The sequence below is a fragment of the Oncorhynchus gorbuscha genome, linkage group LG07, assembly GCF_021184085.1.
Source record: "Oncorhynchus gorbuscha isolate QuinsamMale2020 ecotype Even-year linkage group LG07, OgorEven_v1.0, whole genome shotgun sequence".
NCBI lineage: Eukaryota > Metazoa > Chordata > Actinopteri > Salmoniformes > Salmonidae > Oncorhynchus > Oncorhynchus gorbuscha.
In genome coordinates this window covers 69,292,629-69,305,417 of record NC_060179.1, presented here as the reverse complement: position 1 = coordinate 69,305,417, position 12,789 = coordinate 69,292,629, and the positions used below count along the sequence as shown (strand labels likewise).

At 45.9% G+C, this 12,789-nt stretch overlaps 1 protein-coding gene across 1 annotated transcript in view; it reads right to left on the bottom strand.

Moving 5' to 3' along the window:
* Window positions 1-12,789, bottom strand: part of LOC124040294 (protein kinase C epsilon type) — a 176,807-nt gene that overhangs the window by 53,824 nt on the left and 110,194 nt on the right. Inside the window, exons 7-10 of the mRNA XM_046357345.1 lie at window positions 11,430-11,572; window positions 5,602-5,692; window positions 5,225-5,442; window positions 4,083-4,256 (exon numbers count right to left, since the gene is read on the bottom strand). Of these exons, the coding sequence (XP_046213301.1) occupies window positions 4,083-4,256; window positions 5,225-5,442; window positions 5,602-5,692; window positions 11,430-11,572 (626 nt within the window). The remainder of the gene's footprint in view (window positions 1-4,082; window positions 4,257-5,224; window positions 5,443-5,601; window positions 5,693-11,429; window positions 11,573-12,789) is intronic.

Sequence of the window (12,789 nt, the reverse complement as noted above, 5' to 3'; positions counted from 1 at the left end):
GTTAGGTTAGATTACTCGTTGGTTATTACTGCATTGTCGGAACTAGAAGCACAAGCATTTCGCTACACTCACATTAACATCTGCTAACCATGTGTATGTGACAAATACATTTGATTTGATTTTGATTTCTAGCAGAAACCACTCAGTTCTGCCTCCAGGGCAAGATTCATGACAATAAACATCAACCTGCCATTGTGGGGGAGTGCGGATGAAAGGAGGGGGGCAGAGAAAACAAACAGCATATGGAATACACATCAAGCCTGATAAGAATCAGGACCCTCTTATGTAAAACCTGTAACAATCCACTTGTTTGGGCCAAACACAAACCCCACGTGTGCGTGTGTGTGTGTGTGTGTGTGTGTGTGTGTGTGTGTGTGTGTGTGTGTGTGTGTGTGTGTGTGTGTGTGTGTGTGTGTGTGTGTGTGTGTGTGTGTGTGTGTGTGTGTGTGTGTGTGTGTGTGTGTGTGTGTGTGTGTGTGTGTGTGTGTTAGAGAGAGAGAGAGAGATTGGAACAGGGAGAGGTGGAGAGAGAGAGAGACAGGGAGAGAGAGACAGAGAGAGAGAGAGAGAGAGAGGGAGAGAGAGGGAGGGAGAGAAAGAGAGAGAGAGAGACAGTGAGAGCAGGACAGAGAGAGACAGAGAGAGAGAGAGAGAGAGAGAGAGGGAGGGAGAGGGAGAGCGAGCGAGCGAGCGAGAGAGAGAGAGTGAGAGAGAGAGGGGGGGGGTATTTATTGTTCATCCATTAATATACCTTTACTCATTCACTTTTAGCTTTTTCCAAAATTCTATTTAAAAAGGATCATAAAGGTGAACAATATCTCCTTCCTCTTTCCATGTTTAATCACAATATAATCTAATCCAATTGCCTCCACTATTTCAATCCCAACAGCAAGGTGAAACCTAAAACCAAGAAATAAGGATGAGGGATTTGACTATGAGTAGAGATTCAATTGTGTTACGATGTGTTAAACCCTTCATCCCTCTCCTCCTCTCTTCCTACTTGTCCTCCTCTCTCATCCCTTTCCCTGAGCACCTTCCCCTCTTCCTCTCCTCTGTTCGCTCTCCTCTCCGCCCCCTTCCCCCCTCTCTCTGCCAGAACACAATGTTCCCCGGCGTGTTTGGGGAATCGGTAGAAATAAATAAATGAGGAATGGAGCACGTCATATAGTTCCTGCAGTATATTCCAGGCCACTCTGAGAAAATAAACAAGATGCTTGAAAAAAGGTTACCTCCTCTTCCTTCTGTAAACCCTGCCTTGATCACCCCAAACCCACTCAGGGACCACTTAACCCCACAGGCAAATAATAAAGCGAAATGTGGTCATACTGGGTTTGAAGTTTGAAGTGCCTCATTTATCGCTTGTGTCTACAGTACATGTACAGTACACTGAGTTCACAAAAAAATAAGAACACCTTCCTAATATTGACTTGCACCCCCTCAGAAAAGCCTTGATTTGTCGGGACATGGACTACAACACTAGTTCTCAGTCCTGGTCCTGGGTACCCCAAGGGGTGCGTGCACATTTGTATTTTTGCCCTAGCACTACACACCTGATTCAAATGATCAACTCATCAAAAGGCTTTGGTGATTTGAATCAGGTGTGTAGTGCTAGGGCAAAAATACAAATGTGCACGCACCCCTTGGGGTCCCCAGGACCAGGATTGAGAACCACTCGACTACATGAAATCGAATGCCTTCCACAGGGATGCTGGCCCATGTTGAGTAGTGGACCATTCTTGATACACACAGGAAACTGTTGAGCGTGAAAAACCCAGCAGCATTGCAGTTCTTGACACACTCAAACTGGTGCACCTGGCACCTACTACCATACCCCGTTCAAAGGAACTTAAATCTTTTGTCTTGCCCAGTCACCCTCTGAATGACACACATACACAATCCATATCTCAATTAAAAATCCTTCTTTAACCTGTCTCCTCCCCTACATCTAGACTGATTGAAGTGGATTTAACAGGTGACATCAATAAGGGATCACACCTTTCACCTGGATTCACTTGGTCAGTCTATGTCATGGAAAGAGCAGGTGTTCCTAATGTTTTGTACACTCAGTGTATGTTTCTAAAATGATGTATGTTAACATGTACTGTATGTGCATAAAAGTGTGTAGGAGAAATTGTAACTGATTCTGCAAGGACTTGTGAGATGAGGCACCTGGCTTGAGCTGTGCGTCAGTCTGTGTGTCAAGCTAAATGGGTGAATGCCCAGAACTGCAACAAAGCCAACCATGTCTGTCATTGTCCATCAGTTGAAAGAGAGCCAGTGGAAAAGAGAAGATTGGTTAGTGGAGGAAGAGGGTGAAGGGGATATATAGGGAACAGAATGGACGGCAGGGTGCAAGATGTCTACAACTTCTAACGAAGGCTCATTAACTCAAATGCATTGACTCAGAAAGCCTGGCAAACTGTACATAGGTCGATGCATATGATAAACACCTACCAGCTTCCACATACAGTAGGCATAGTTCATTGTGGGAGGAATGATAAACAAACCTACCAGCTTCCACAGAAATACAGTAGGCAGAAATAGTTCATTGTGGGATGGAAAAAGAAATGAACAGAAATGAACAGAAATGAACAGAAAAACTGCTTTCAGAAATGAAATTTTCAGAAATGAACAGAAAGCAGAAATCAGAAATGAACAGAAATGAACAGAAATAGAAATACAGAAATGAACAGAAATGAACAGAAATTTAATGAAATGAACCAAGTGCACAGAAATGAACAGAAATGAACAGAAATGCACAGAAATGCACAGAAATGAACAGAAATGAACAGAAATGCACAGAAATGAACAGAAATGAACAGAAATGAACAGAAATGAACAGAAATGAACAGAAATGAACAGAAATGAACAGAAATGAACAGAAATGAAATGAACAGAAATGTAGAGAAATGCAGAAGTGTTGGTAAAGAACCCACACAACACTAACCTACTGCGTAGCGTTTACTTCTGGATGAGTCGTTCCACAAATAGACTGTGAAATAAATGGATATTCCTGAACAAATGTAACTACCCAAAAGGCACTCTATTCACGGAACGACCCGGTTTGCCATCCTACACTTCACCACCTAAAGTCAGTAACTAGCTTTAGGCAGTGGAACGTTTGGTATGTATGCATGTGTAATAACATGATTAACATGGATTTTGGAAAAAGTTTTACTAACTCTGGTTGTGTTCTCCAACTATGATATTATATCGCCACCTGGTGGTAATCATACCAAAATGCCAACCAGTAAAACTGTTGTCTTTGGAGTGTTCCTGTGTGTTTAATCGTTTTTAACCCTACGTTGGTCGGGAAGCAGCCCGTCTAACGTCTGTCTGTCTGTCTGTGTGTGTGTTTGTGTATGTGGCATGCATACACGTCCCTACCTTGGTCTGGAAGCAGCAGAGAGCTGGGTCAGGTAGGGGTGTTTCCTACCTTGGTCTGGAAGCAGCAGAAGAGCTGGGTTAGGTAGGGGTGTTTCCTACCTTGGTCTGGAAGCAGCAGAGAGCTGGGTCAGGTAGGGGTGTTTCCTACCTTGGTCTGGAAGCAGCAGAAGAGCTGGGTCAGGTAGGGGTGTTTCCTACCTTGGTCTGGAAGCAGCAGAGAGCTGGGTCAGGTAGGGGTGTTTCCTACCTTGGTCTGGAAGCAGCAGAAGAGCTGGGTCAGGTAGGAGTGTTTCCTACCTTGGTCTGGAAGCAGCAGAAGAGCTGGGTCAGGTAGGGGTGTTTCCTACCTTGGTCTGGAAGCAGCAGAAGAGCTGGGTCAGGTAGGGTGTTTCCTACCTTGGTCTGGAAGCAGCAGAAGAGCTGGGTCAGGTAGGGGTGTTTCCTACCTTGGTCTGGAAGCAGCAGAAGAGCTGGGTCAGGTAGGGTGTTTCCTACCTTGGTCTGGAAGCAGCAGAAGAGCTGGGTCAGGTAGGGGTGTTTCCTACCTTGGTCTGGAAGCAGCAGAAGAGCTGGGTCAGGTAGGGGTGTTTCCTACCTTGGTCTGGAAGCAGCAGAAGAGCTGGGTCAGGTAGGGGTGTTTCCTACCTTGGTCTGGAAGCAGCAGAAGAGCTGGGTCAGGTAGGGGTGTTTCCTACCTTGGTCTGGAAGCAGCAGAAGAGCTGGGTCAGGTAGGGGTGTTTCCTAGCCAGGGCCAGGATGCGTTTCTCTGTCAGGGTACAGTCCACATCATCATCCTGCAGGATCACGTCTTTCTTCAGCACCTTCACAGCATACACTTCATCAGTTCCTTTCAGCTCAGCCAGCATCACCTACAGGGAAGACCCGTAGAGGTTATCATACACCTCATCAGTCCCTGTCAGCTCAACCAGCATCACCTACAGGGAAGAACCTCAGAGGTTATCATACACCTCATCTGTCCCTTTCAGCTCAGCCAGCATCACCTACAGGGAAGACCCGTAGAGGTTGTCATACACCTCATCAGTTCCTTTCAGCTCAGCCAGCATCACCTACAGGGAAGAACCTCAGAGGTTATCATACACCTCATCAGTTCCTTTCAGCTCAGCCAGCATCACCTACGGGGAAGAACCGCAGAGGTTATCATACACACACACACACACACACACACACACACACACACACACACACACACACACACACACACACACACACACACACACACACACACACACACACACACACACACACACACACACACACACACACACACACACACACACACACACACACACACACACACACACACACTGCTACAACACTCAAGCCACTGACTCATTATATCTGAGGTTTAAATTAAGAGGAAAGACAGACACATGAAATGATTCAGGAGGAAAAACCAACCAAACCCAAAGTACTCTGTACAACAACAAGCCCAATGGAACCAATGGAAGAACTGACTGCCCTTAGCATCAATGGAAGGGACTGATTATTGTCCAACGAGAGAGATAGAGAAAGAGAGAGATGACAGAGAGAAGGAGACAGAGAGAGACAAATACAGGCAGACATCAGACACAGACAGACAGACAGACAGACAGACAGACAGACAGACAGACAGACAGACAGACAGACAGACAGACAGACAGACAGACAGACAGACAGACAGACAGGCAGGCAGGCAGGCAGGCAGACAGACAGACAGACAGACAGACAGACAGACAGACAGACAGACAGACAGACAGACAGACAGACAGACAGACAGACAGACAGACAGACAGACAGACAGACAGACAGACAGACAGACAGACAGACAGTACTGTACCTTTCCGAAGCTGCCTTTGCCCAGGACCTTGATGAAGACGAAGTCCTGCAGGGTCATCCTCTTGGTCTGGATGATCTTGAGTTCTCCGTTCTCTCGGGCCTCGCCCACCTCTGAGCCCAACCCCACCCTGCTGGAAGAGGAGGACGAGGCTGACTTGTGTTCCTGTCCACGTTGCTCAAACGACAGAGCCTTGCGGATGTTCTCCAACTCTTTCAGATCTGGGAGAGAAACCAGAGAGGGAAAGGAGGAATAAGAGTGTGTTCCTCTGTGTAAGGCCAGGGGTGGAAATAATAAGAAAAACACTCCCCGGAACCCTCCAAAGTACCACCATGAATTGAATGTACTGTACAGATGCACATTTTGACATGTGTGTGTACCTTGGTCACATGGGGAGGTGGGGGCCGATTTGGATCGGTCCTCCTCTGTCTGGGGGGTACATGGTAACGGCTGCTGGGGTTCTTGGGTTATCTATGGAGAACAACATCCTCATTTTCACCATTATCATAATCATCGTCCACCACCTCTCTTTACCTCATCTCTATACCACATCTACCACCTCTCTCTACCACATCTCTATACCACATCTCTATACCACATCTACCACATCTCTAACCACATCTACCAATGCTCTCTACCAAATCTCTCTACCACATCTACCACATCTCTCTACCACATCTACCACATCTCTATACCACATGTACCACCTATCTCTACCATATCTCTATACCACATCTACCACCTCTCTCTACCACATCTCTCTACCACATCTACCACATCTCTATACCACATCTACCACATCTCTATACCACATCTACCACATCTCTCTACCACATCTGTACCACCTCTCTCTACTACATCTGTACCACATCTGACACATCTCTCTACCACACCTCTATACCACATCAACCACATCTCTCTACCACATCTCTATACCACATCAACCACATCTCGATACCACATCTACCACATTTCTCTACCACATCTCTCTACCACATCTAACACACCTCTCTACCACATCTACTACATCTCTATACCACATCTATCACCTCTCTCTACCACATCTCTATACCACATCTACCACATCTCTCTACCACATATACCACATCTCTATACCACATCTCTCTACCACATATACCACATCTCTACCACATCTCTCTACCACATGTACCACATCTCTCTACCACATAATATATTCCATTTAGCAGACGCTTTTATCCAAAGCGACTTACAGTCATGTGTGCATACATTCTACGTATGGGTGGTCCCGGGGATCGAACCCACTACCCTGGCGTTACAAGCGCCATGCTCTACCAACTGAGCTACAGGACCACCCATCTACCACATCTCTATACCACATCTACCACATCTCTCTACCACATCTGTACCACCTCTCTCTACTACATCTGTACCACATCTGACACATCTCTCTACCACACCTCTATACCACATCAACCACATCTCTTTACCACATCTCTATACCACATCAACCACATCTCTATACCACATCTACCACATCTCTCTACCACATCTGTACCACCTCTCTCTACTACATCTGTACCACATCTGACACATCTCTCTACCACACCTCTATACCACATCAACCACATCTCTCTACCACATCTCTATACCACATCAACCACATCTCGATACCACATCTACCACATTTCTCTACCACATCTCTACCACATCTAACACACCTCTCTACCACATCTACTACATCTCTATACCACATCTATCACCTCTCTCTACCACATCTCTATACCACATCTACCACATCTCTCTACCACATATACCACATCTCTATACCACATCTCTCTACCACATATACCACATCTCTACCACATCTCTCTACCACATGTACCACATCTCTCTACCACATCTCTCTACAACATCTACCACATCTCTATACCACATCTATCACATCTCTCTACCACATCTCTATACTACATCTACCACATCTCTATACCACATCTATCACATCTCTCTACCACATCTCTATACTACATCTACCACATCTACCACATCTCTCTACAACATCTACCACATCTCTATACCACATCTATCACATCTCTCTACCACATCTCTCTACAACATCTACCACATCTCTATACCACATCTATCACATCTCTCTACCACATCTCTATACTACATCTACCACATCTACCACATCTCTCTACCACATCTCTATACCACATCTCTATACCACATCTACCACATCCCTCTACCACATCCCTCTACCACATCTCTATACCACATCAACCACATCCCTCTACCACATCTCTATACCACATCTACCACATCCCTCTACCACATCCCTATACCACATCTCTCTACAACATCTCTCTACCACATCTACCACATCTCTCTACCACACCTACCACATCTCTCTACAACATCTCTCTACCACATCTACCACATCTCTCTACCACATCTCTCTACCACACCTACCACATCTCTCTACAACATCTCTCTACCACATCTCTCTACAACATCTCTCTACCACATCTACTACATCTCTCTACAACATCTCTCTACCACATCTACCACATCTCTCTACAACATCTCTCTACCACATCTCTCTACAACATCTCTCTACCACATCTACCACATCTCTCTACAACATCTCTCTACCACATCTACCACATCTCTCTACCACACCTAGATGTTGGACTTAATGCACTTTAGCACTTGCACTTCAACATGTAGCATAATTCTGTAATTTTTATGAAATTGCACTTATCCAGCCTACTTTCTTGTAAATATCCTTTGCTATCTGTTTTAAAATATGTGATTTTGTTTGTATGTATTGCAGAGGCGTGGACTCGAGTCACCTGACTTGACTTGGTAGAAAATAAAACAACTTTAGACGACTTTGACTTGGAGCCTCACGACTCGGGATTCGATTTAGACTTGAGACATATGACTTGAAATTATCTGGACAGATTTTGTAATGTTTTGTCACTGATTTTGTGGCACAGAGTCTACGTGCATTAGGCTACTCTCAACGTAGCCAAAGACAGTATCTCACTTGCAAAAAAACCTCAGATTGGCTAGTGAAACTCACACTCGACCCTCTCATTCGATCAGCAAACTGTCAATCAACACAGGTCGGGTGACCTACAGTAGTGCTGTGAGAAGGTTTTGGGGGGCTGCGAGTGTGAAACTGAATGGGAAAAAAGACATAATATATAATACATAACTAGATATAGCCTCCCATTTATGCTTTATTCTGGCGAATTAACTAGGATATTTGTGAGGAAGAAATAAAGGCTACAGACAAATCATGCTTTACATCTGATACTGCAACACCCCAGCTGCATACCGGTAGGGAAGGCCGTATGATCCTGTAACCCAGGGTAGGCCGTATGATCCTGTAACCCCCGCTGCATACCAATAGGGTAGACCGTATGATCCTGTAACCCCCGCTGCATACCGGTAGGGTAGGCCGTATGATCCTGTAACCCCCGCTGCATACCGGTAGGGTAGGCCGTATGATCCTGTAACCCCCGCTGCATACCGATAGGGTAGACCGTATGATCCTGTAACCCCCGATGCATACTGGTAGGGTAGGCCGTATGATCCTGTAACCCCCGCTGCATACCGGTAGGGTAGGCCATATAATCCTGTAACCCCTGCTGCATACCGGTAGGGAAGGCCGTATGATCCTGTAACCCCCGCTGCATACCGGTAGGGTAGGCCATATAATCCTGTAACCCCCGCTGCATACCGGTAGGGTAGGCCATATGATCCCCGAACCCCCGCTGCATACCGGTAGGGTAGGCCATATGATCCTGTAACCCCCGCTGCATACCGGTAAGATAGGCCATATAATCCTGTAACCCCCGCTGCATACCGGTAGGGTAGGCCAATGATCCTGTAACCCCTGCTGCATACCGGTAGGGTAGGCCGTATAATCCTGTAACCCCCGCTGCATACCGGTAGGGTAGGCCAATGATCCTGTAACCCCTGCTGCATACCGGTAGGGTAGGCCGTATGATCCTGTAACCCCCGCTACATACCGGTAGGGTAGGCCGTATGATCCTGTAACCCCCGCTGCATACCGGTAGGGTAGGCCGTATGATCCTGTATCCCCTGCTGCATACCGGTAGGGTAGGCCGTATGATCCTGTAACCCCCGCTACATACCGGTAGGGTAGGCCAATGATCCTGTAACCCCTGCTGCATACCGGTAGGGTAGGCCGTATAATCCTGTAACCCCCGCTACATACCGGTAGGGTAGGCCGTATGATCCTGTAACCCCGCTGCATACCGGTAGGGTAGGCCGTATAATCCTGTAACCCCCGCTACATACCGGTAGGGTAGGCCGTATGATCCTGTAACCCCGCTGCATACCGGTAGGGTAGGCCGTATGATCCTGTAACCCCTGCTGCATACCGGTAGGGTAGGCCGTATGATCCTGTAACCCCCGCTACATACCGGTAGGGTAGGCCGTATAATCCTGTAACCCCCGCTACATACCGGTAGGGTAGGCCGTGTGATCCTGTAACCCCGCTGCATACCGGTAGGGTAGGCCGTATGATCCTGTAACCCCGCTGCATACCGGTAGGGTAGGCCGTATAATCCTGTAACCCCCGCTACATACCGGTAGGGTAGGCCGTATAATCCTGTAACCCCCGCTACATACCGGTAGGGTAGGCCGTATAATCCTGTAACCCCCGCTACATACCGGTAGGGTAGGCCGTATGATCCTGTAACCCCTGCTACATACCGGTAGGGTAGGCCGTATAATCCTGTAACCCCCGCTGCATACCGGTAGGGTAGGCCGTATAATCCTGTAACCCCCGCTGCATACCGGTAGGGTAGGCCGTATGATCCTGTAACCCCTGCTGCATACCGGTAGGGTAGGCCGTATGATCCTGTAACCCCCGCTACATACCAGTAGGGTAGGCCGTATAATCCTGTAACCCCCAGATCACAGAACTTTTTTGTAGTGTATTATTTTTTCAAAACCCTTTAATGTCCTCATCTTAAAGGTACCTAAAGTGCAGAGTATCAAAATCCTGAGACATTTGTAAAAACATTTTTTGTGGGGTGCAATAGCAGATACAGTTCAGCCATAAGACTCTATCACTTCTGAATTAGACATGTTCAGATCTTAAGAAGACTGTAGCTATTTGAATACAGAAATGATAGAATAACACTATTTTACCAAGATAGAGTCAGAATACATCATCAAATACATTAAGAAATGCATTATGATCTTTAGATAAATTACTGTCATCACTGAACAGCGATGTGACATCATTTACTTTTTTTGTTGTTGCTTGCATGCCATTATTGCTGGCTTGACTGGCCTAGACCATACTTAGAGGGAGATGGCAAAGATGTGTTCTGATTGGTCCTATATTTGTTCAAGGTTGTGATTGGATTGCAGATAGACCCTTATAGCACCAATTTCAAATGGATTTATGCAGATAGAACTTTCTAGTTGTACATTTTTTTCACATAAAATTGACTTTGCAAACATATGAAGAACCATCTAAAGAGCTATTATATGTGACTAACTCATTTCTGACTAAAATGTCAGATAGAACCTTATAGTCCATAGGTCTCGATTTGTAGTTGAACAAGTCATTGCATGTATATATATTTTTTTTAACTTGACTTGGAAAAACTGGTGACTCGACTTCACTTGACTTGCTCTTAGAGAATGCACAACTTGGTATTGACTCAAGACTCGACCCGTTTGACTTGGGACTCAACGACCTGGACTTGACTCGAGACTCGACCCGTTCGACTTGGTACTCGACTTGAGACTTGGACCTTATGACTCGAGACTTGCTTGTGACTCAAATAATATTGACATGGTCCCACCTCTGATGTATTGTGACTGCTGCAAAATGAATTACCTCATTGAGGACATAAACATTTTCTGAATCTGAATTCTCATCAATTATTTCCTTAATCACCCCCTGCCTCTACCCATACCTCTGCTCCTTGCCCATACCCCTGCTCCTCGCCCATACCCCTGCTCCTTGCCCATACCCATACCCCTACCCTTTGCCCCTGCCCCAAACCTCTGCTCCTTGCCCATACCCCTTTCTCTCGCCCCTGCCTCCCCTGCCCCATGCCCCTGGCAGTGCCCCCTAACCCTGGCAGTGCCCCCTGACCCTGGAAGTGTCCCCTGACCCTGGCAGTGCCCCCTGACCCTGGAAGTGTCCCTTGCTCATGGCGGTTTCTCTGACCTTTTTCCTCCTCTGGGCACTGCTGGAGATCTTGTCTGGTGTGACCCCCAGGTCAGACAGAACCTTGGCGATGCCCCTCGCGTCCACCCCACAGTTAGGGGCCACGTTACTTTCACAGCGTCTGTGTACATTCACCTTACAGACTGAGAGAGAGACCATGGTTACATCACATGTACATTCACCTTACAGACTGAGACAGACCATAGTTACACCACATGTACATTCACCTTACAGACTGAGACAGACCATAGTTACACCACATGTACATTCACCTTACAGACTGAGACAGACCATAGTTACACCACATGTACATTCACCTTACAGACTGAGACAGACCATAGTTACACCACATGTACATTCACCTTACAGACTGAGACAGACCATAGTTACACCACATGTACATTCACCTTACAGACTGAGACAGACCATAGTTACACCACATGTACATTCACCTTACAGACTGAGACAGACCATAGTTACACCACATGTACATTCACCTTACAGACTGAGACAGACCATAGTTACACCACATGTACATTCACCTTACAGACTGAGACAGACCATAGTTACACCACATGTACATTCACCTTACAGACTGAGACAGACCATAGTTACACCACATGTACATTCACCTTACAGACTGAGACAGACCATAGTTACACCACATGTACATTCACCTTACAGACTGAGACAGACCATAGTTACACCACATGTACATTCACCTTACAGACTGAGACAGACCATAGTTATACCACATGTACATTCACCTTACAAACAGAGACAGACCATAGTTACACCACATGTACATTCACCTTACAGACTGAGACAGACCATAGTTACACCACATGTACATTCACCTTACAGACTGAGACAGACCATAGTTACACCACATGTACATTCACCTTACAGACTGAGACAGACCATAGTTATACCACATGTACATTCACCTTACAAACAGAGAGAATCCATGCTATTGGAGTGCATCACAATCTTCTTGACAGGTAACACATGTTGTGAGAATTTACTATGTTAGATTATAATTCTTTATTGTCTGATCTTCACAGATATTTACTTTACGTACAAGAAAATGCACTGTGAAATGTGAAAGACATGGCAAAGACCAGACATAACATCAAACATACACATTCATGAAACAACAAAACAAGAATGACAGTTTAAGGACTCTTACCCCTTCCTTCCACATTACATAGCTGTCCCTCCTATATTCAATCTTTTTTTATTATCATGTTTTGTTGTTGTTGGTGGGGGGGTAGATCAGCTTTCATACTGCAGATAGATTGTAGCTTCCACTAATGTAATTGTCTGCTTCATTTCCAATCCCCCATATATTTTTTAAGTC